The 23,394-nt window shown below is 69.0% G+C and overlaps 1 protein-coding gene across 1 annotated transcript in view; it reads left to right on the top strand.

The window, feature by feature from the left end:
* Window positions 1-7,523: 7,523 nt before the first annotated feature.
* The window catches only part of DBN1 (drebrin 1), a 34,037-nt gene continuing 18,166 nt past the window's right edge, over window positions 7,524-23,394 (top strand). Inside the window, exons 1-5 of the mRNA XM_077824295.1 lie at window positions 7,524-7,609; window positions 17,674-17,729; window positions 17,985-18,097; window positions 19,998-20,072; window positions 22,049-22,195. Coding sequence (XP_077680421.1) covers window positions 7,524-7,609; window positions 17,674-17,729; window positions 17,985-18,097; window positions 19,998-20,072; window positions 22,049-22,195 — 477 coding nt within the window. The remainder of the gene's footprint in view (window positions 7,610-17,673; window positions 17,730-17,984; window positions 18,098-19,997; window positions 20,073-22,048; window positions 22,196-23,394) is intronic.

Here is a 23,394-nt window from a genome sequence, read left to right as displayed (position 1 = left end):
CGGCTCAAAGCGCGGCAGAGCTGGAGAAGCCAGCGCGCTTTGGCATGAGTGGGGGGACCTTGGGGGTGGGCGGAGCCAGGGCTGGGACTCTGCCCAGTCCAGCTGCCTTGGGAGAACAAAGCTCCCGAATGCTGAGCTCTCCAGCGGCATCCGCGCTACGGGCCGAGAGCAGCCTGCAAGCGGCACCGGGCGAGGTGGCAGCTGCCCAGACCCTACCGAGCAGCTGTGGGCAGGAGCCTGCGTCAGCTCATGAAAGGCTGTGGGTGCAAGGGCATTTGGAGAGGCGCTGGAGCTGGAGTCCAGGCAGGACCCAGGGCCTTTCCTGCCTCTGGCAGAGAACTCCCCAGGGGAGCATTAACAGGCAGGAGCCACCACAGTCATGCACGGGGCTTGAGCCCCTCACCATTGTATCTGACCTGAGACGCACGGTGCTGGGTCAGTGGGGTCAGCAGCACTGAGCACAGGGCCGAGTGCCCCCCTGCAGGGCCGCGCCCCCAGTACCATGCTGGGGCATTGGAGTCAGGGCTGGCTGCAGGAAGCATTGCCCTCCTGAGCCTCTCGCACCATTGTAAGCGTTCCTTGGGTGGCGACTTCCTTAGGTCCCGGCTGATTCTCAGCTTGTGCCATCGGCCCTCGGGTGAGCTCAGGGCTGGTGAGGGGCAGCACTACCAGGAGGTGAGCGCGAGTGACAGATGGGGGGCCTGGGCAGCAGATTCTCTGCCAAGGAAGATGCTAAGCCCAGTTCCTGGCTCTCGTGCTGCCAGCGGCTGGGGCAGGTTCCTGGGGGAAGGGCCCAGGCAGTGGAACGCAGCAGGAGTCGGTGGAATTGCAGGAGCAGGGCCCAGTGAGTCGTGTGCCCCATTAGCAGAGCCTGAGGAAGGCTAATCTTGGGAGGAGGCCCCAAGCTGCAGCCTGGGGAGCTGGCCACTGGTGCGGGATGTTGCCTGCCCACATGCTGGTCACCGGGGGGCTGCTGTTTTCCAGGGGGCTGAGGTCTGGGGCACGGCCTTTGGCTGCCTTGTAGCAGCTTCCCCCACCTGTAGGCTCCGGCCTTTTCTTTGGGAACACTGGTCAGGAGCCAATGGAGCTGGGAGCAGCCCTTCATTTGTGGCAGGGCTGAGCCCCCGCGCTTCTGGGCTTGCCACGTCAGTGATGAATGTAAAAAAACCAGCTGGAGCTCTGACCACTCTGTCATTACAAATTAAGCCCTGGCTGGGGGGTATGAAACCAACCGTAGGGCGGAACAGGTCCGGCCCAGCAGGGTCCCTGGTGCCTGTCTGAGGCCAGCCAGGGAGCCCTGCAGGGCAGCTGCAGTCCAGAGCTCACTTTCGCAGCCAGAGCATGGAGCTGGCGACTGTGTGGGCTCCCCCAGGGGCACAGCACCCGCTTGCAAAGCCAGGCAGTGCTAATGAAGGACGTGACGCAGGAGAAGTGGCGCGTTGGCACCTACCACGCAAGGTGCCATGGCAGCCCCGCAGCCGCACTCGCTGTATGGGGGGCAGGGAGCTGAGCCTTGAGTGCACTGGGCTGCTCTGAAACAAAGCAGTGGGGGGTGGGTGCTGGGGGGTCCGGGCAGTGGGTGGGGGGAGTGGGGGAACTGGGCGGTGGGTGGGGATTCTGGGGGAGGGCCTGGGGTGTGTGAGGGCACTGGGAGGTTGGGTGAAGGGTGCTGGGGGGTCCAGGCAGTGAGTGAGGGGAGCTTGGGGTGCTGGGGGGCAGGGTCCATGTACGGGGTGCTGGGGGGGCCTGGTGGTGTGGGGAGGGTTGGGCAAGGGGTGCGGGGTCCGTATCCAGAGCGCTGGGGGAGGCTGGGGGGTTGGGTGGGGGGCGGGGTCTGTGTCTGGGGAGCTGGGGGGATCCGGATGGTGGGTGAGGGGAGCTCGGGGCACTAGGGGGCGGCGTCCGAGTCCGGGCAGTGGGTGCTAAGGGGCGCAGGGGGGGTCTGGGCAGTGGGCGAGGGGAGCTCGGGGCGCGAGGGGGCGGGGCAGGGTCCATGTTCGGGGTGCTGGGGGGCCTGGCCGTATGGGGTCGGGCTTGGGGGTTGGGCGAGGGGCACGGGGTCCGTGTCTGGAGCGCTGGGGGAGGGTCTGGGGGGGTCCGTGTTTGGGGTGCGGGGGGCCTGGCGGTGTGGGGGGGGTGCTTGGGGGTTGGGCACGGGGTCCATGTCTGGAGCGCTGGGGGGCGGGGTCTGTGTCCGGAGCGCTGGAGGCGAATGGGGGGCTGGGCGGGGTCCATGTCCGGGGTGCTGGGGAGCCTAGTGGTGTGGGGTGGGGCATGGGGATTGGGCGAGGGGTCTGTGTCTGGAGCGCTGGGGTGTTGGGCCGGGGCGCAGGGGTGCGGGGTCCGTGTCCAGGACACTGGGGGGGTCTGGGCAGTGGGCGATGGGAGCTGGAGGTGCTAGGGGGCGCAGTCCAGGTTCGGGGTGCTGGGGGGCCGGGCGGCGAGGGGCGCTGGGGGATCAGGGCGGGGGCAGGTGCTGGGGTGCGGGGTCCGTGTCTAGGGCGCTGGGGGGTCCGGGTGGTGGGCGAGGGGAGCTGGGGGCGCTAGGGGGCGGGGTCCGGGTTTGGGGTGCTGGGGGGCTGGGCGGCGAGGGGCGCTGGGGGGATCAGGGCACGGGCTGGGGCGCTCGGGTGCGGGGTCCGTGTCCAGGGCGCTGGGGGGTCCGGGCGGTGGGCGAGGGGAGCTGGGGGTGCTAGGGGGCGGGGTCCGGGTTCGGGGTGCTGGGGGGTCCGGGCGGTGGGCGAGGGGAGCTGGGGGCGCTAGGGGGCGCGGTCCAGGTTCGGGGTGCTGGGGGGCCGGGCGGCGAGGGGCGCTGGGGGATCAAGGCGGGGGCAGGTGCTGGGGTGCGGGGTCTGTGTCTAGGGCGCTGGGGGGTCCGGGCGGTGGGCGAGGGGAGCTGGGGGCGCTAGGGGGCGGGGTCCGGGTTTGGGGTGCTGGGGGGCTGGGCGGCGAGGGGCGCTGGGGGGATCAGGGCACGGGCTGGGGCGCTCGGGTGCGGGGTCCATGTCCGGGGCGCTGTGGGGTCCGGGCGGTGGGCGAGGGGAGCTGGGGGCGCTAGGGGGCGCAGTCCAGGTTCGGGGTGCTGGGGGGCCGGGCGGCGAGGGGCGCTGGGGGATCAGGGCGGGGGCAGGTGCTGGGGTGCGGGGTCCGTGTCTAGGGCGCTGGGGGGTCCGGGCGGTGGGCGAGGGGAGCTGGGGGCGCTAGGGGGCGGGGTCCGGTTTGGGGTGCTGGGGGGCTGGGCGGCGAGGGGCGCTGGGGGGATCAGGGCACGGGCTGGGGTGCTCGGGTGCGGGGTCCGTGTCCAGGGCGCTGGGGGGTCCGGGCGGTGGGCGAGGGGAGCTGGGGGTGCTAGGGGGCGGGGTCCGGGTTCGGGGTGCTGGGGGGTCCGGGCGGTGGGCGAGGGGAGCTGGGGGCGCTAGGGGGTGCGGTCCGGGTTCGGGGTGCTGGGGGGCCGGGAGGCGAGGGGCGCTGGGGGGCGGGGTCCATGTCCAGGGCGCTGGGGGGTCTGGGCGGTGGGCGAGGGGAGCTGGGGGCGCTCGGGTGCGGGGTCCGGGTTCGGGGTGCTGGGGGGCTGGGCGGCAAGGGGCGCTGGGGGGATCAGGGCATGGGCTGGGGCGCTCGGGTGCGGGGTCCGTGTCCAGGGTGCTGGGGGGTCCAGGCGGTGGGCGAGGGGAGCTGGGGGCACTAGGGGGCGCGGTCCGGGTTCGGGGTGCTGGGGGGCCGGGCGGCGAGGGGCGCTGGGGGGATCAGGGTGGGGCTGGGGCGCTCGGGTGCGGGGTCCGTGTTCGGGGCGCTGGGGGGTCCGGGCGGATGGCGAGGGGAGCTGGGGGCGCTAGGGGGCGCGGTCCGGGTTCGGGGTGCTGGGGGGCCGGGCGGCGAGGGGCGCTGGGGGGATCAGGGCACGGGCTGGGGTGCTCGGGTGCGGGGTCCGTGTCCAGGGCGCTGGGGGGTCCGGGCGGTGGGCGAGGGGAGCTGGGGGTGCTAGGGGGCGGGGTCCGGGTTCGGGGTGCTGGGGGGTCCGGGCGGTGGGCGAGGGGAGCTGGGGGCGCTAGGGGGCGCGGTCCAGGTTCGGGGTGCTGGGGGGCCGTGCGGCGAGGGGCGCTGGGGGATCAGGGCGGGGGCAGGTGCTGGGGTGCGGGGTCCGTGTCTAGGGCGCTGGGGGGTCCGGGCGGTGGGCGAGGGGAGCTGGGGGCGCTAGGGGGCGGGGTCCGGGTTTGGGGTGCTGGGGGGCTGGGCGGCGAGGGGCGCTGGGGGGATCAGGGCACGGGCTGGGGCGCTCGGGTGCGGGGTCCGTGTCCGGGGCGCTGGGGGGTCCGGGCGGTGGGCGAGGGGAGCTGGGGGCGCTAGGGGGCGCAGTCCAGGTTCGGGGTGCTGGGGGGCCGGGCGGCGAGGGGCGCTGGGGGATCAGGGTGGGGGCAGGTGCTGGGGTGCGGGGTCCGTGTCTAGGGCGCTGGGGGGTCCGGGCGGTGGGCGAGGGGAGCTGGGGGCGCTAGGGGGCGGGGTCCGGTTTGGGGTGCTGGGGGGCTGGGCGGCGAGGGGCGCTGGGGGGATCAGGGCACGGGCTGGGGTGCTCGGGTGCGGGGTCCGTGTCCAGGGCGCTGGGGGGTCCGGGCGGTGGGCGAGGGGAGCTGGGGGTGCTAGGGGGCGGGGTCCGGGTTCGGGGTGCTGGGGGGCCGGGCGGCGAGGGGCGCTGGGGGATCAGGGTGGGGCTGGGGCGCTCGGGTGCGGGGTCCGTGTTCGGGGCACTGGGGGGTCCGGGCGGTGGGCGAGGGGAGCTGGGGGCGCTAGGGGGCGCGGTCCGGGTTCGGGGTGCTGGGGGGCCGGGCGGCGAGGGGCGCTGGGGGGATCAGGGCACGGGCTGGGGCGCTCGGGTGCGGGGTCCGTGTCCAGGGCGCTGGGGGGTCCGGGCGGTGGGTGAGGGGAACTGGGGGCGCTAGGGGGCGCGGTCCGGGTTCGGGGTGCTGGGGGGCCGGGCGGCAAGGGGCGCTGGGGGATCAGGGCGGGGGCGGGCGCTGGGGTGCGGGGTCCGTGTCCAGGGCGCTGGGGGGTCCGGGCGGTGGGCGAGGGGAGCTGGGGGCGCTAGGGGGCGCGGTCCAGGTTCGGGGTGCTGGGGGGCCGGGCGGCGAGGGGCGCTGGGGGATCAGGGCGGGGGCAGGTGCTGGGGTGCGGGGTCCGTGTCTAGGGCGCTGGGGGGTCCGGGCGGTGGGCGAGGGGAGCTGGGGGCGCTAGGGGGCGGGGTCCGGGTTTGGGGTGCTGGGGGGCTGGGCGGCGAGGGGCGCTGGGGGGATCAGGGCACGGGCTGGGGCGCTCGGGTGCGGGGTCCGTGTCCGGGGCGCTGGGGGGTCCGGGCGGTGGGCGAGGGGAGCTGGGGGCGCTAGGGGGCGCAGTCCAGGTTCGGGGTGCTGGGGGGCCGGGCGGCGAGGGGCGCTGGGGGATCAGGGTGGGGGCAGGTGCTGGGGTGCGGGGTCCGTGTCTAGGGCGCTGGGGGGTCTGGGCGGTGGGCGAGGGGAGCTGGGGGCGCTAGGGGGCGGGGTCCGGTTTGGGGTGCTGGGGGGCTGGGCGGCGAGGGGCGCTGGGGGGATCAGGGCACGGGCTGGGGTGCTCGGGTGCGGGGTCCGTGTCCGGGGCGCTGGGGGGTCCGGGCGGTGGGCGAGGGGAGCTGGGGGTGCTAGGGGGCGGGGTCCGGGTTCGGGGTGCTGGGGGGCCGGGCGGCGAGGGGCGCTGGGGGATCAGGGTGGGGCTGGGGCGCTCGGGTGCGGGGTCCGTGTTCGGGGCACTGGGGGGTCCGGGCGGTGGGCGAGGGGAGCTGGGGGCGCTAGGGGGCGCGGTCCGGGTTCGGGGTGCTGGGGGGCCGGGCGGCGAGGGGCGCTGGGGGGATCAGGGCACGGGCTGGGGCGCTCGGGTGCGGGGTCCGTGTCCAGGGCGCTGGGGGGTCCGGGCGGTGGGTGAGGGGAACTGGGGGCGCTAGGGGGCGCGGTCCCGGTTCGGGGTGCTGGGGGGCCGGGCGGCAAGGGGCGCTGGGGGATCAGGGCGGGGGCGGGCGCTGGGGTGCGGGGTCCGTGTCCAGGGCGCTGGGGGGTCCGGGCGGTGGGCGAGGGGAGCTGGGGGCGCTCGGGTGCGGGGTCCGGGTTCGGGGTGCTGGGGGGCCGGGCGGCGAGGGGCGCTGGGGGGATCAGGGCACGGGCTGGGGCGCTCGGGTGCGGGGTCCGTGTCCAGGGCGCTGGGGGGTCCGGGCGGTGGGCGAGGGGAGCTGGGGGCGCTAGGGGGCGCGGTCCGGGTTCGGGGTGCTGGGGGGCCGGGCGGCGAGGGGCGCTGGGGGGATCAGGGTGGGGCTGGGGCGCTCGGGTGCGGGGTCCGTGTTCGGGGTGCTGGGGGGCCGGGCGGCGAGGGGTGCTGGGGGGATCAGGGTGGGGCTGGGGCGCTTGGGTGCGGGGTCCGGGTTCGGGGCGCTGGGGGGCCGGGCGGCGAGGGGCACTGGGGGGATCAGGGCGGGGCTGGGGCGCTCGGGTGCGGGGTCCGTGTCCAGGGCGCTGGGGGGCCGGGCGGTGGGCGAGGGGAGCTGGGGGCGCTAGGGGGCGCGGTCCGGGTTCGGGGTGCTGGGGGGCCGGGCGGCGAGGGGCACTGGGGGGATCAGGGCACGGGCTGGGGCGCTCGGGTGCGGGGTCCGTGTCCAGGGCGCTGGGGAGTCCGGGCGGTGGGCGAGGGGAGCTGGGGGCGCTAGGGGGCGCGGTCCGGGTTCGGGGTGCTGGGGGGCTGGGCGGCGAGGGGCGCTGGGGGATCAGGGCGGGGGCGGGCGCTGGGGTGCGGGGTCCGTGTCCAGGGCGCTGGGGAGTCCGGGCGGTGGGCGAGGGGAGCTGGGGGCGCTAGGGGGCGCGGTCCGGGTTCGGGGTGCTGGGGGGCCGGGCGGCGAGGGGCGCTGGGGGATCAGGGCGGGGGCGGGCGCTGGGGTGCGGGGTCCGTGTCCAGGGCGCTGGGGAGTCCGGGCGGTGGGCGAGGGGAGCTGGGGGCGCTAGGGGGCGCGGTCCGGGTTCGGGGTGCTGGGGGGCTGGGCGGCGAGGGGCGCTGGGGGGATCAGGGCGGGGGCGGGCGCTGGGGTGCGGGGTCCGTGTCCAGGGCGCTGGGGAGTCCGGGCGGTGGGCGAGGGGAGCTGGGGGCGCTAGGGGGCGCGGTCCGGGTTCGGGGTGCTGGGGGGCTGGGCGGCGAGGGGCGCTGGGGGATCAGGGCGGGGGCGGGCGCTGGGGTGCGGGGTCCGTGTCCAGGGCGCTGGGGAGTCCGGGCGGTGGGCGAGGGGAGCTGGGGGCGCTAGGGGGCGCGGTCCGGGTTCGGGGTGCTGGGGGGCCGGGCGGCGAGGGGCGCTGGGGGGCCGGGCGGGGGCCGCGGCCGGGGCCGGGGCGCTGAGGCCGGGCGGGCGCGGCGGCGGGCGGAGCCGGCCCGCCCCTGGCCCGCCCCGCCCGGCTGCTGCAGTGTCTCCGAGGCAGGCAGGCGGCCGGGTCCTTGGCTTCGCGCGGCTCCCTGCGCCCGGCATGGCTGGCGTGAGCTTCGGGGCGCACCGGCTGGCGCTGCTGGCCGCCTACCAGGAGGTGATCGGCGAGGGGAGCCCCACGGACTGGTGAGCGCCCGGCGCTTTGGGCGGCTCCGCGCGGGGCCGGGGGGGACCGAGCCCCGGGGCGGCGCCCCCCGGGCCCCCCAGCCGGGGCCGAGCGGCAGCCACGAGCTGCCCAGAATGGTGCGCGGGCGGCGCGGCGGGATGGGGAGCCGGGGCCGGGCCCCTCGGGGCGGGCTGCGCTGGGCGAGGAAGCCGGGACCCCCCCGGGGCCAAGGGCGCCCCGAGACCAGCCCCCTGGGTCCGCCCGCTGCGGGGTGGGGGACGCCCCCCCCCCCCGGGCGCAGGGAGGCAGCGTCCGGCTCCAGGGGGGCCCGGACCCGAGCGAGCCCTGCCCAGGTTGCTCCAGCTCCCGGCGCCCCGCTCCGGCTCCCCGGCTGTGGCCCATCTCCGCGGAGTCCCTAGCCCCGGGTCCCCAGCACCGCCCCGGACTCTGCCCGGCCACGGCACCAACTGCCCGGGCGGTTCGGGGCTGTTGGGCCTTCGGGGGTGCAAGAGTCTGTAGCGACAAGCTGCACAAAGGAGGGTGGGGCTGGGGGATGCGGGGGGAGGAGAGGGGAGGGGCGGGGGGAGGAGGCGGTTGGGGGGCTGGGGAGGTGGGTGGGGGGTGGTCAGGTTACTAGCCGTGCCCGTCCTCCCGCTGGCCTTGCCACTGGCTCCCGTGGGATCCATTCCCAGCCCTGCAGTCTGGCTCCAGCAGGCCCATCGCCTCCTGCCAGGGTGGGCCCTGGCCTGCCAGGCACCCGCTGGGGATGGGCAGCTCTGGAGGCCCCATTTCCTTTCATCTCCCCATCTTTCTCCAGGGCAGTGTCTACCCTGCCTGTGCTGGAGGGACCCCCAAATTGCTTCTTGCTGGAGTGGCTGGTTCCGGTGGTGGAGACGTGGGCCCACGGCCCCCGAACCGGAGCCACCGACATCCCAGCCTGCACTGGGGAGACGGGCCTTGCTGGGGGTGCTGGTATCTGCTGGCATGGAGGGGCTGCGACCTCAGCCAGCGGGAGGGGGCAGCGAGGTCACCAGACCTGGCCAGCACCTTGGGGTGCAGGACGGCCGGCTCTGTCTAATGGCCCCCAGTAGGGAACTCAGTGCTGCATGCCTGGGCCCGGGTCCCAGTAGGATCCTGCGGCTGTGCCCTGTGGAGCGAAGGCTTGTGGGAGCCTGGGCGGCCGTTTGGCGCCTTTGCTCAGCATTGGTGCTTGCTCCGGCGTTGGCCAGGCTGGGGAATGGCCTCGCAGTGTGCTCTGGGGCAGCCGAGTCTTTGTCTTTGAGCGAAAAGGCCCCCGTGGCTCTGGTCCTGCCCCCAGGCTCTCCCCGGTTTCCTAATGTGTCCCGTGGCTGTGGGTTCTCTTTCCAGTCATCCTTTCCCAACAGCCGGTGAGGTGCCAGGCTGGTGCCTCCCCACCCTGGCCAGAGCTCCATCTCCTCGGGACGTTCATGTGGGAGCAGGGTCTCAGGGTGCAAAGTCTCTTGCTTTTGACACCCCCCTTCTGGGGTGAAATAGCGATGTTGCCCCTTGGCCCGACACGCCTCCGTTGGTGCAGGGCATGAAGGGAAGCAAATGGCTAGTGGCCATGCAGGGCCGGGGCTGCGTCCGGCGGTTCCCCGGGCGGTCGGGCCTGGAGCTTTTCTCTGCCCCCACTCGCTGGTCCGAACTGACCAGGGGAAAGGATCTGTGCTGTCTGGCCCCTGAAGCCACGACCACTCAGCCACACCATCTCATTGGCATCTCCCCTCAGCTGGGTCTGCCCCCTCCCTGCAAATCGCTTGCACATGAGTGAGGCTCTGCTCCCTGGCCCTGCTGGCCCTGGCTGAGCTCTCTGTGCAGGGATTGTTGCCCTCGGCCCCTTTTGCATCTTCCTCCAGCTGCCGGATGGCGCGGCTGGTGCCCGGTTCCGCTGTTAGTGAGCGCTGGGGCCTGCTCCCTGCCTTGTCGCTGTGGACCCACAAGGCCCTCCCAGCGAGTGTGCACTTCACCCCCACTCCAGCTGCTGCGTTCCACTCCCTGCCCTCCCCGGGCCCCACCAGCTCCCTGCCTCTCTCACCCCCCAGCCAAGGAGCAGGGGTGCTGCCCTTCTTCCTGCCCACGCCCCGGTAAAGGGCCAGCAGCATGTGAGCTGCTCTCCTCCCACACAGGACCTGGGGGCTTGGAGGGGCATCAGCCCCCTCCCCAACCATGTTACCGCAGAACAATAACTGGGGGGGCTGGGGCAGGGGCCAGGGAGCAGGCGCAAAGGCTTCCGGGGAGACGGCCAATGAGCTGGCGATGTAATGAGTGTGGGGTGTGGGGAGCTGGAGGCCGGGGGCCAGCATGGCCCCCGGCAAGTTCTAACTTGCTTTGTGAAGCGAGGCTGGAGCCCTAGGTCTGGGCGGGGGGGCGCCGAGCCGGGGGCGAAGTGGGGAAGCTCCATGGGGTGTGCAGGGAGGAGGGTCTTGAGGCGCTGGGGATGGAGTTGACCCCCGGGGGCTGAGGAGGACTCCCCACTTCAGGCAGGCTGGAGCCCCTCTGGCTCTGGAGGCAGCTCTGAGCGTGTGGTGGGCGGAGGCTGCATTGGAGGCCCTGGCCAAGGGGAGACTTTGTTCCTGGGCGGGCTGAGGGAACCTGGCCCGGGGCTGCTGCATGGAAAGGTGGCTAGAGCCAAGGCACCGAGTCTGGCGGCGAGGGGAGCAGCGACCTAGGGGCCAGGCGTCTGCCAGCACTTGGGGATGGCCAGCTCAGCCAGAGACGTGGGCTGGGGTCAGGTGCTCAGACCGGGAGCTCTTTGAGCCTGGGGGCAGCGTCCCCCTCCAGAGTCGGGGCTGGGGGTCGGGGGCTGCTCTGGCATGGGGCAGGTAGCTTGTTGCTGGTGAGATGCTGTCCGGGCCCCTGGAGCGCAAGGCTCCCAGGCCGAAGGGCCTGGCACGTCCCGGCTGGCTCTGGGGCTGCTGCCCAATGCGCCCCAAACATGGGGCCTGGTGCCACTGTGGGGTGAGGCCCAGCTTGCAGCCAGTCAGATTGCAGGATGCAAATTGGCCCAGTGGCATTTGATTGGCCCAGCGGCCATTGATGTCACATGGGGCTGCTGAGCAATTGCCCAAGTGGGAAGCGCAAATCTCCAGGGGCGGGCGGAGCCGCACGGGCACCCTGGGCAGGGGTGTCCTACCCGAGACAGGCTGGGTGAGGGCGGAGGGGGCATGTGCCAGGCAGCAGGAGAAGTCCCTGGTGCTGCCCCCTGCCCAGTGCGGAGTGCCCACCCTGGCAGACCAGGCTGAAAAGGAAGCCAGGTCCCCCCTGCTCCAGCCCCAGCAGCCGCCTGAGGCTGCAGACGGGTCACCCCTGCTGGCCTAGGTCGTGGGAGGCGCAGTCAGGTTGCTGCTGGCCCTTGGGGGTGGGGTGGGCACATGGCACCTGTCTAATCCTGCAGACAGTGGCATTGGCTTCTCCCCCAGCAGCCAGCGGGACCCTGTCTCCGAGAGGTCACGGCCAGGGCCCCATCCAGCGTGGCCCTTCTGGCCAAGTCACCGCTCCTCAACGGGGGGCGACCCGAGGGGGCGGCACATCTCTGGTCACACTGACCAGGGGCCAGGAGACACTGGCAGTGTTGGGCTGGCTTCTGACAGACTCCGCCCGTGGTCTCTGGCTGGGAGTCCCCTTCCAGGCCGCCTCCCCTGTGGCTCAGGCTGACCTGAGCAGCCCCGACCCCCACGTGGGCCCGTCTGGCCCCAGGGGGCAGTAGGGCAGCACCATGGGGAAAGAGCAGGGGCAGGGCGGGGAGCGCTCCTGAGAGCTGGGGTGCCAGGGCCCAGTCTGCCCACCCGAGACAGTCCGCTGGGAAACACTGCGCATGCAGCAGGGCCGGCCTGGGGGCTGAACAATGGGCTCCTTATGCAGCCAGTCCCCCAGCCAGCCATGCAGCAGCTGGGGCACGGGCTGTGTGCTGCATAACAACAGCCCTGGCAACAGTGTGCTCTGGTCACCTCCTCCCCACCCACCCGGATGAGCCGGGGTCGGGGACAAGGCCCTTGTCCGGCCTCCTGGGGAGCACAGGCCAGAGACCTGCCTCACACGGTTCCTGCAGCGGAGCTGGCAGAAAGCTCTCCCATGGCTGGGGTGAGTGCAGCCGGCCTGGGTCCTCGGCTTCAGGCGCGGCTGGGCAGGGAGCAGGACTTGCTTCTGGAGTTTAGGCTTTGCCCCCTCCTTTGGGATCTCTGCCCCCTCCCTCTAGGTTGCTGCTGGGCGCGTGGTGGTTCTGGGGCTGGCAGCCCTGGGAACCTGGCAGCTTCTTGGGAGGGGCAGCAGCCCCAGCCACTGGGCCTGAATTGTTCCTTTATAAAGATCTAACTCAGGGGCTGGGCTCTCTGCTGGAGAAGCTGGGTGCAAGGGGAGGAGGCTGGGGACAGGGTGAGGTGGTGCAGAGGGGCCGCTCCACCATCCTCTGGGAGAGAGACTGTGCAGGAGCTTGTTCTCAGGGCATGGGCATCAGGCTCCGTGCTCAGGGTTCGGCTCAGATGGCAGGGGCTGCGGGTCGGGAGTGAGGGCCGTCATCAGAGCAGGGGGCTGGGGCTGGATGGGGCCATGGAGGGAGCTAGCGCTCCTAAGCACGGCCTTGTTGCGCAGACAGGGCTCCCATCCCAGGGCTGCTCAGCACAGGGAAGGGGATGTTTAGTCTGGGGCTTCCCCTCCCCTGAGCGTCCCGGAGGGTCCGGGGTCAGAGCGGCCCCTCCCCCTCCCTGCCTGGTGGAGGCGGCTGGGCCCATTACTCCATAGGAAAGGAATTCGGTGCTGTTTTCCGTGCAGTGACTTGCTGGGCCTGCATTGGAAACACATGTGCGCAGGCTGGGGGGGACGGGGCTTCTACCCCTCCAGGCCATGGGGTGCAGGGGTCGGAACAGGGCTGCCTCATGCCCCATTCACACTCTGTGCGGGCATGTCCCGGGCCCGTGCTTTGTGCTTCCCCCCTCGCTGGCTGCTGGGCCCCAAGCCTGGGATGTGCAATGTGCTGTCCCCGGCCCATGTGGTGTGAGGGCTGGTGGGGCAGGGCGCGGTGCTGCTCCCAGGGTACTGGGGGGCGCTGGCTCGGCTGCTGGGGTGCAAGAGGCACTTGAGGGGCTGACAAAGGGACACTTGAGGGAGGGTCTCATGAGGATGATCCCCCTCCCCTGCCCCCTCCCCCGGCCTGGCTGTGCAGTGACTGGCTAGCTTGTCTGCGGCTGAGCCCAGAGCTCTGAGCAAGGCAGCGGCACTGGGGGTCTCTGCCAGTGTCCCTTCTCATTATTTATGTCCATGTGCGGAATGAATTTTGTGATGTGTGGTACATCACCTTCGTACTGGTGCACATAACATTCATGGGTGGGGCTGAGGGGTTCACGGTGCGGGAGGGGCTCTGGGTTGGGAAAGAGGGTTGCGGTGTGGGGGGATGCGAGCTCTGGCTGGGGGTGCGGGCTCGGGGCTGGGGATGAGGGGCTTTGGGTACAGGAAGGGGCTGGGGTAGAGGGTTGAGGTGCGGTGGGTGAGGGCTCCAGGGTGGGGCCGGGGATGAGGGGCTTGGGGTGTGGGCTCAGGGCTGAGGCAGAGGGTTGGGGTGGGGGGTTTTGGGCTCTGGGGTGGGGCCAGGGATGAGGTATTTGGGGTACAGGCTGCCCCAGGGCTGCAACGGGGAGAGGTGCCTCTCCCCAGCCATGGCAGCTCCGGCGGGGCCAAGGAAGGGGCTCCTCTCCCCGGCTGGCTGCGGCAAGTCCGGGACAGGTCCGTGTTGAGGCATCCTCTCCCCGCCACAGCCCTGAGCCCCTGTGTGGGGCTTAATGGGCAGCTGCGCGGCTGTGCAGCTTAGAGGGAACTTAGGTCTCCGTGTCGTGGAAGATGGTGCCAATGGGGCGAAGGCCTGGCTTGGCGAGGAAGCTGGAGGGGGTCCTACGGCCCATGTGGGCACATGGGGTAGCGGTGGCCTGTGGAACTTTCTGTTGCCGGAGCTGGGATGCAGAGCACGCAGCATTTGGGAGGGCGATGGGGCAGGCGCATCTGGGCCTTTGTGCTCTGCCCATATCTAACATTGCCCTTCATGTCTCTTCCTCCTTGGCCTGCTTCCTGTCACCTCGTCCCATCAGCCCTGGGCTCTGGGACAGACTCCCCCGCCACTGCCAGGCTGCAGAGGTGCCCGTGCGGCTCGCTCACACCAGCATTGCACCGCTGGCCCAAGGCCAGGCACACAGGGAACTGAAGCTGCTAAAATTAGCTGCCCATTGTGAGAGTTAATGGAAGGTCAGGCTGGTTTCTGACTGCACCAGGCTGGTCTGGGCCAGGCCCCTGGGCATGCTGTCCCCCCAGGCACGCTCCCCCCTGGGCCGTGCCCGGTGCAGGAAGCAGGGCTCCCGGTGGCTTTGGTGCTGTGCCACTGGGAAGATCCATGCCACCCTGTGTGGAAAGGGGGCTCGGGCAGCCTGGGCACTGACCTGGCCATGCAAGGGTTGGGGGGAAGGAAATTACCCAGTATCCCTCAGCCCCGCCCAGGCTCCCTGGCCCGCAGTGACCCCCCGTGCTTGTCATGTGCCCATGGTCTCCCAACAGCACTGCTCCCGCTCCGCTGGTATTGCCCCCCCAGCCTGCCCCTCCCCCATTGGCAGCGCCACTCGCACTGGCTGAATCCACGTGGTGCCCAGCCCTCGAGTCTCCTGTGGCTCAAACCTGTGGGTATCTCCATCTGCCCTGTGCAGCTGGGGGAGGGTCTCGGATGCCCCAGGGCTGAGCATGCTGCGGGGAGGGGCAGGCTGGTGGGGGCCTGTGCAGCAATGAGGCTCCAGCTGATTGTTCCTGTTTCGTGGCCCCGTGTGGGGTGTTGCCTGGCACCGGGCTCTGGGCAGGGGGCAGTGCCCTTCTGTGGGACAGGCAGGGCACTGGGGCTGTGCATGGGGGGCAGTGCCCAGTGTGGGGGTGTCTGTGCAGGCGGGGTCTGTCCCCGCTCTTTGTCTGGTTACATTGGAGCCGGGGGCTGGAGCAGGGATTTGGTCGCACTCGTGGTGCTCATCAGGGGCGCAGGAACCCCGTGGGCTCCCCGCTGCCAGGCAGGCGAGTGTCCTGGTGCCCCGGTGCGGTGGGCTGGGATTTTGAGGGTCCCCGCACATCCCCCCCATCCCTGCAGCTAGGCTGGAGCAGAGTCCAGGTCCATCTGGCTCAGAGTCGGGGGGCAGCCTGGGCCGGGGAGGAGCCCATGTCCTGAGCTGCCAATCTGGGAGATTTGGATTTTGAGATTAACGTTGATCTCCTTTATGCCATTATCTGTGTCTCAGGGAGGGGGGTGGCTCCCAGCACTGCCAGCTCTGTACCGGTTCAGGGACTGGGGGGCGGGCTGCTTGGGGGGTGTTTGTCCCCAGTGGTGCAGCTGCTCCTGTCCCCCCACCCAGTGCTTGGTATGGACGGGTCCCGTGGGAATGGGGGAGTGGTCTGCGCCCACGGCTGGGTTTGGACTCTGCCTGGTGAAAGGGGTGAATGCCCGCAAGAGCCACAGGCAACATGAGGGCCAGGGTGGAAGGTTGGGGGGTCATCGCGTCCCTGGGCTCGAAGCTTGGTGGTTACTAGGCCTGGTAACAGCATCCTGCTTGAGGGGCTAGACTAGGGGTGGACAAACTTTTTGGCCTGAGGGCCACATCTGGGTTGAGAAATTGTATGCAGGGCCATGAATGTAGGGCTGGGGCAGGGGGTTGGGGTGCGGCAGGGGGCTCGGGGCAGGGGTTCGGGGTGTGGGCTCCGGGGTGGCAGTGGTGCGCAGTTGGGCTAAGGCAGGCTCCCTGCCTTCCCTGGCCCCATGCCACTCCCGGAACGGCCAGCATGTCCGGCAGTGGCTCCTGGGGGTGGGAGGGGGCAGGCGGCTCTGCTGTGCGCTGCCCTCACCTGTGGGTACCACCCCCAAAGCTCTCATTGGCCGCAGTTCCCCGTTCCCGGCCAATGGGAGCTACAGGGGGCGGTGCCTGCAGGCAAGGGCAGCGCACGGAGCCCTCTGTGCCCCACCCCAGGAGCTGCAGGGATGTGGTGCTGACTGCTTCCGGGAGCGGTGCGGGGCCAGGGCAAGCAGGGAGCCTGCTTTAGCCCCACTGCGACGTGGGACTGGCAATCCTGCGGGCTGGATTGAAAGCCCTGATGGGTCAGATCTGGCCTGCAGGCCGTAGTTTGCCCTCCCCTGGGCTAGGGGCTCCTGGGTCTCCTGCTGGCATGGCCCTTGCTGGGCCATGGGCAGGGGGGCCCTCGGTGCTGATGGTCAGGGACCTGCAGAGCTGACAGCCTGAGTCTCTGCAGCCTCCAGGGATGTGAGGGATGAACGGGGTTTGTTAGCCCTGCCTTGGGGGGCCCGGGGCTGAGGCCAGGGCTTGCGATTCCCCATCCCCTGCTCTGGGCCTCCAGGGGCTAATGTGACTGCCCCTCCCGGGATGAGTCCAGTCGGCCACGGAGCTGCCCTGGGCCCACGTGGCCCTTCCCCTCCCCATCCCCCCCAGACCCCAGAAGCTCAGCCAGGTGGATGAGGAGCTGGGTGCGGGGATCCCAGCTCAGCAGATGGGGAAAGTGGTGATTCAGCAAATGGCCCTAGCTCCACAGAGTGTCCCTCAGCGAGCGGCCTGGTGGGGGATGGGGAAAGGTGCACAGCCCAGGGGCCGGGGTGGCGCGCTCGGGGGCCGGGGGGCCAGTCTGCAGTGGGGAGCAAGATGTGTTTGAGGGGAGGGGTCCATGGGGCAAAGTACAGCAGCTAGTGCCCCCGCTAGGGCGCCTGCCAGATACCAGTGCGCCCCCTGCCTCCCCCACTTCCCCCACTAATCATCTCCTCATCTTGTGAGCGCCATCCCAGCTGGAGAGCTGGGTGGTTGCCATGGAGACAGAGGATGCTGGTTGCCTAGATAAGCTGAAATTTCCCTGTCTTCGCCCACCAGCCCTGGACCGTCTCTGCCGGCTGCCCACCCCCGCCTTTGAGGAGGGGCCGCCATGGGGTGCAGGGGATACAGACAGCAGGGCTTCATGTGGGGCAGTGGGTGGGGGGAGGGGGCCTTCCCAAGCACAGTCCGGAGAGGGGCCGGTATCCAAGAAACCGTCTCCATGGAGCCCCCATCACACCCTGAAGGCTCATTGATTTGCTGCTACTGCTTTAATTGCCTTCCGCTCCCTGCCAGGGGCTCACGCAGCTTGGGAACGTGAGCAGCTCTTGCTTTGTCCTGCGGGAGGCGCTGCTGCCCGAGTCCCAGCATTCCCTGTGGGTGAACAGTCGCTGACTGGCCCCAGCCAGGTGAATCCTGGTCCCTTCCCCCTCCAGTCACCCGCTGCCCCCATGCCCCCAGCTCATAGGTGACCAGCCACCACGCTGTCTGGTGGGGGGGGGGGTGAAAAGGACCCGCTAGGTGCGTTGGCCTGGGGGCCAGGACCCCCAGCCCTGTTGGCCATCCCCTTCCAAGTGCCACTGCTCAGCCAGGGCCTGAAGCCCAGGGCAGGGGGTGGCTCACCCCCCACCCCCTGCTCACAGAGCAATGGGGCCCCAGAGCAATGGGGCCGGCACTTGGATTCTGCCCCCTGTTTTGCTGGGAGCGGCCACAGGGAGGCTTCTCCCCAGGCCTCTGGTGCCTCCGTCCCCGGCTGGCCCTGGGACAGGTGCCCAGGTAGCTGGGGCAGGCTGCTGAGACTTGCTCTGCTCAGGGGCAGGCGAAAGGCTTGTGCTAGTGGCAGAGACTTGCTGGGAGCCGGGCTCTGCTGGCGGCCCCCCTCCGCTGGTGCCCGCAGGCTCAGCGTGAGGCCACGCGGCTGGGTGGGGAGAGGGGTCGTGCAGCGTGGCCTGGAGTGCCCAGTGCGGGGGGGCACAGCTCCCTGCCCCCATCCTGGCTCTCCCGTGGGAATCTCCTCCCCAGGGCTGAGCTGCTGGAGGACAGGGTGTGCCAGCTTTTGGCCTCGTCTTCCCCCTCAGCTGCGGGGGGAGGCTGGCAGGTGTGCTGTGTGTGGTAAGGGGTGCAGGCCCCCCGTGAGCGGGCTCTAGTGGAGTGCTGCGGCTGTGCCCGCCCCATGTCCGGTGCAGGCGCCGGGGCCATGGCTGGATCCTCGCTGTCCCTCACGCGCTCTCCTCCCCCAGGGCTTTGTACACCTACGAGGATGAGTCTGACGACCTGAAGCTGGCTGCGTCGGGAGGTAAGGGGACCCCAGCCCCCCACCTCGCTCTGTTGCCCATGCCCCTGCCAACATCCCTGGGGGTTCCCTCCCTCCTGCCTCTGCAGGGCTGCAATTTTGGGGGGTTGAGGGCGCCTAAACACCCCACCCCCACAAAGAACTTGACACCTGGGGGGGCAGGGTGGACAGACTGTCCATGGTCCCTCCCTGCCCCATCCCCTGTGTGTGTGTGGGGGGGACAGACTGACTGACTGTGCTTCCTCCCTGCCCGGCCAGGAGGCGGTTTGCAGGAGCTCTCTGGCCACTTTGAGAACCAGAAGGTGATGTACGGCTTCTGCAGTGTCAAAGAGCCCCAGGCAGCGCTGCCCAAATACGTCCTGGTCAACTGGGTGAGTAGGGCCCGCGGAGGACTGGTGCAGGCCTGCGGGGAGGAGACCTCCTTGAGCCCGTTTGCAGAGAACCGCATTCGGGATGATGAGGCTCAGGGTCCGGTGTGGGTTGTAACTCGCCTGAGTCATTGCGGTGGGGGGGCTGGTCGTGCTGTTCTGTGGGGGTTGGATGCCTGTTCCTATACACTATCTGATAGCTCTCTATAGGTAGGGGGATCCTTGCCCGGTTCGGGCCTGTTCCTGGCCTAATGCTAGTCAACATGATCAGTGAGCTGGAAGAAAATATCAAGTCATTTCTCATAAAGTTTGCAAATGACACGTCAGTTCTGGGAGGGACTAAGGCTGGGGACTGGTCAATTCTAGGGCCATCTGGGTCGCTTGGCAGCTGGGCTCATTAGACAAGCATATGTCTGAATACAGTGCAAAACAGGGTGGCACATCTGGCACCCGAGGGTGGGGGGGTGCATGGCTGGCTGGGGGCAGCAGCTAAGAAAGCAGCGACTCAGAACAGGACTTGGGGTCGTGACGGGAACCAGCTGAGCCAGGGCTTCAAACAGGATATTGAACACGGGCAGAAGGTTCAGCGATCCAGGGCCTGGGAAACCAGCCTGGCGGCACTGGGTCCATTCACTGAACACAGAGGAGGCTACAGGTGCCCTGACCCTGGTCTCTGGATGCCAGCGTGGGGAGGAGATTCCCAAGAGGAGGGGGCCCTTCAGTCCTGCTGGCCAAGCCAGAACGAGAGCCAGTGCCTGGAAATGGGACAGGACACAAGGCAGACAAGCCTGGAGGCACCGATGGGAACAGGGAGGGGAACTGACCACCAGAATTAATTGGGAATTTCCTTGCTGCAGGCCGAGGCGGATTCTGCCTCACTTGGAGTCCGTAAATCCTGGCTGGGCCCCTCTGTCTGTCTGAGCCAGGGGCTCTGTGCTCTCCGGCCTCCCAGAGCTCAGAGGGGATGGTCCTGTGTGGCCTGAACATCCAGGAATGCTCTCCCCGCCCCCCATCTCCAGGGTCCTTGGGCTTGGGGGCTGGGCGGGGCCCCGTGGCGCTGGGCGGGGCCCCGTGGCATGGCCCTAATGCACCTGGCCCCATAGCTTTTCCAGGGATCCCTCCTGGGCTCTTGTGCTGCCACCTAGTGGACCTCTGCCTCCCTGCACTGGACCCAGCTGAGCTGCGGGGGGGGGGGGGTGTCTCTCCAGACCCCAGGAGTGTAGCCTGGGTAGGCTGCGTGCCCCCGCCCCCCTTGGCATCCAGGCCCACGCAGGGGTGGGATGCTGCCGCCACAGAGGCCCGGCGCGTCCCTCGGGCAGCTGAGACGCAGGCAGAGCTCTGCGCCCGCCTGCCGGAAAGGGACGCTCCGGCCGCCCCGCCCCGCCCTGCCCTGCCCTGCCCAGCTCGGCGGGCGGAGCCCCGTGCCTGCGGGCGCCAGGCTGGGAAGAGGGCGTCGGGGGAGACACTGAGCAAGCGCCATCTGTCCTTGCCCAGCCCCCGCATTGCCACTCCAAGGTGCTGCCCGGCAGCCCCTGCAGCCCGGCAGCCCCTGCAGCCCGGCAGCCCCTGCAGCCCCTGCAGCCCGGCAGCCCCTGCAGCCCGGCAGCCCCGGCAGCCCCGGCAGCCCCGGCAGCCCCGGCAGCCCCGGCAGCCCCGGCAGCCCCTGCAGCCCCTGCAGCCCCGGCAGCCCCGGCAGCCCCGGCAGCCCCGGCAGCCCCGGCAGCCCCGGCAGCCCCGGCAGCCCCTGCAGCCCCGGCAGCCCCGGCAGCCCCGGCAGCCCGGCAGCCCCGGCAGCCCCTGCAGCCCGGCAGCCCCGGCAGCCCCTGCAGCCCGGCAGCCCGGCAGCCCCTGCAGCCCGGCAGCCCGGCAGCCCCGTCTCACTCTGCTCCCTGTGCCCGGGCAGGTTGGGGAGGACGTGGCCGATGCCCGCAAGTGTGCCTGTGCCAGCCACGTGGCCAGGATCGCAGAGTTCTTCCAGGTCAGCGCGTGTCGCTACGCGGGGGGCAGGGGCGGGATACGCGGGGGGCAGGGGCGGGATACGGGGGGAGCGGCGGGTACGCGGGGGGGCAGGGGCGGGATACGGGGGGGGCGGGTACGTGGGGGACAGGGGCGGGATACGGGGGGGGCAGGGGTGGGTACGCGGGGGGCAGGGGCGGGATACGGGGGACCCGGACAAACCGGAGGACTGGGCCAAAAGAAACCTGATGAGGCGCAACAAGGACAATTGCAGGGTCCTGCACTTAGGACGGAAGAATCCAATGCACCGCTACAGACTAGGGACCGAATGGCTAGGCAGCAGTTCTGCGGAAAAGGACCTAGGGGTGACAGTGGACGAGAAGCTGGATATGAGCCAGCAGTGTGCCCTTGTTGCCAAGAAGGCCAATGGCATTTTGGGATGTATAAGTAGGGGCATAGCGAGCAGATCGAGGGACGTGATCGTTCCCCTGTATTCGACATTGGTGAGGCCTCATCTGGAGTACTGTGTCCAGTTTTGGGCCCCACACTACAAGAAGGTTTCAGAGTAGCAGCCGTGTTAGTCTGTATTCGCAAAAAGAAAAGGAGTACTTGTGGCACCTTAGAGACTAACCAATTTATTTGAGCATAAGCTTTCGTGAGCTACAGCTCACGAAAGCTCATGCTCAAATAAATTGGTTAGTCTCTAAGGTGCCACAAGTACTCCTTTTCTTTTTACACTACAAGAAGGATGTGGATAAATTGGAGAGAGTCCAGCGAAGGGCAACAAAAATGATTAGGGGTCTGGAACACATGACTTATGAGGAGAGGCTGAGGGAACTGGGATTGTTTAGTCTGCAGAAGAGAAGAATGAGGGGGGATTTGATAGCTGCTTTCAACTATCTGAAAGGTGGATCCAGAGAGGATGGTTCTAGACTATTCTCAGTGATAGCAGATGACAGAACGAGGAGTAATGGTCTCAAGTTGCAGTGGGGGAGGTTTAGGTTGGATATTAGGAAAAACTTTTTCACTAGGAGGGTGGTGAAGCACTGGAATGCGTTACCTAGGGAGGTGGTGGAATCCCCTTCCTTAGAAATTTTTAAGATCAGGCTTGACAAAGCCCTGGCTGGGATGATTTAGTTGGGATTGGTCCTGCTCTGGGCAGGGGGTGGGACTAGATGGCCTCCAGAGGTCCCTTCCAACTCCATTATTCTATGATTCTATGTGTTGGGTGCGGGGGTGTGCTGCTGGATTAATTGGGGTGCAGTAACAGGCCCAGGGAGTCCGAGGTGCTAATGTGACCCTGACACTGAACAGGGTTAAACAAGGGCTGGGTTTGGTATCCAGAGCCCTGGGGCTGCTGAGTGCCAAGCAAATGCATCGGCGAGCCCCCCCCCCCCCCCCCCCCGCACCAATTTCCCCTTGGGGACTCTTTGCTGAAGAGACAGAAAAAGAAAAGTTTGAGCCTTTGAAATGTATCAAGCCAGGTTTAGTTTTGCAGAGTCCCACGTTCCCTTCCTCTGGCTGCAGAGCCGGGAAAGGGGCAGACCCTTGTCCGACACTTCGAGGTTGGGAACTGTCCTCTGTGCAGAACCGAGGCGGGAGCTGGGCTGGGCCAGAGCTGCTGGTTGCAGGCGGGTCCCTTTCCTGTGGGGCCGGACCACGGCAAACGCGCAGAGAGGAGAGAAAGGAGTGACGCCGAAACACACAGCCTCCCTGGCCCAGCACGGCGAGGCCTGGCAAACTTGTACCGGCCCATGCTGGCCTGTGCTCGCCGCAGTGCTGCAGGAGACACAGTGTGGGCCAGCAGAATTTCCAGTCCCCAGGCAGGGGCAGAGGCGGACCAGCCCAGGGGAGCCGAACCAGGGAGCATGGCAGTGGAGGGCCAGGAGAGGGGCTGGCTGGGGGTGGGTCAGAGGCTGGGCTGGGGCAGTGCAGCTGTTGGCTCAGATCCCCCCCATGCCAGCCGGCCTGGCTCTCCCATGCTGCTCCCCGGTGCAGGGTGTGGATGTTATCGTCAATGCCAGCAGCGTGGAGGACGTGGACCCGGGGGCCATTGGGCAGCGCCTCTCCAATGGCCTGGCTCGCACCTCCAGCCCCGTGCTGCATCGCCTGCGGCTACGAGAGGACGAGAACGCCGAGCCCGTGGTAAGGCCCCGCGTCCAGGCTGCCTGCCCCAGCCAGGTGTTACAAAGTGTGGGGGAGTCAGGACCCCGTAGCTCTGCTTCCTCTGCGATTCACATTCACCGTGACTCTCAGCCAGCTGGTAGAACAGAAGGTTTATTAGAAATGACAGGAACACAATCCAACCCAGAGCTTGTAGGCATGAACAGGACCCCTTAGTCAGGCCCTTCTCGAGGTCAGGGAGATTAGACCCCAGCCTTGGGGCTCCCTCCTCTTCCTCAGCCAACTCCCCGCTCAAAAACCCCTTCAGCGTCTCACCAAGCTTCCCCCAGCCAGCCCTAAACTGAAACTGCCCCCCTTCCCCCCCACCCCTGGATTCCTTTGTTCTCCAACCCTTTAGCTCTCACCTTGCAGGGGGGAAGGGCCCAGGCCATCAGTGGCCAGGAAACAGGGTGTCGGCCATTCTCTGTGTCCAGACCCCTGCACACCCCTGCCCTCTAGGGCTCTGCAATGATCATACACCCTTATCCCACTGTCACGGAGTGTGGGGGAGTCCGGGCCCTGCACCCCTCTTCCTGGGATTCACTGTGACTCTCAGCCAGCCAGTAAAATGGAAGGTTTATTGGACAACAGGAACACAGTCCAAAACAGAGCTTGTGGGTACACCCAGGATCCCTCAGTCAAGTCCTTCTGGGGGAGCAGGGAGCTTAGACCCCAGCCCTGGGGTTCTTTGTGTTCCTCCACCCAGCCCCAAACTGAAACAACCCCCCCCCCCCTCCAGCAGGCTCTCTCCTGCAGCATCTGTTCACATTCTTGGGCAGAGGTGTTACCTCCCCCTCCCCTTCCTGGCTCAGGTGACAGGCTCTCAGGTCTCCCATCCCCAGTGAAACTCCCACATTCCCAGCTCAACACTCCCCCCTTCCTGCTGCGTCACATCGTCACACCCACCACCTACATACTTAAGAACTGCATAGGGGAAATTGAGGCACCCCCACAGTATTCAGAGAAAACATTAAGAACAGTCCCACTTTGTCACACCACCCTGAGGTCGGCCAGGTCCCTTAGCTTCCACAAGGAGGAATCTTTCTGGAACTCAGCGGTCGGGGAGGGGATGGGAACCTGCTCCCTTTTGCCAGCTTGGTCTGAGGCCGCAGCCTCTCTGAGCCATGGTCCCTCGGCGCTCCCTCTCCTCCGGGCTACAGTCCTGCACCTCTGGCAAGGTA

This window comes from Eretmochelys imbricata, chromosome 8 (assembly GCF_965152235.1).
Source record: "Eretmochelys imbricata isolate rEreImb1 chromosome 8, rEreImb1.hap1, whole genome shotgun sequence".
Classification (NCBI taxonomy): Eukaryota; Metazoa; Chordata; order Testudines; family Cheloniidae; genus Eretmochelys; species Eretmochelys imbricata.
Note: the sequence above shows the minus strand (reverse complement) of the source record. Positions and strands in the feature narration are given on the sequence as shown.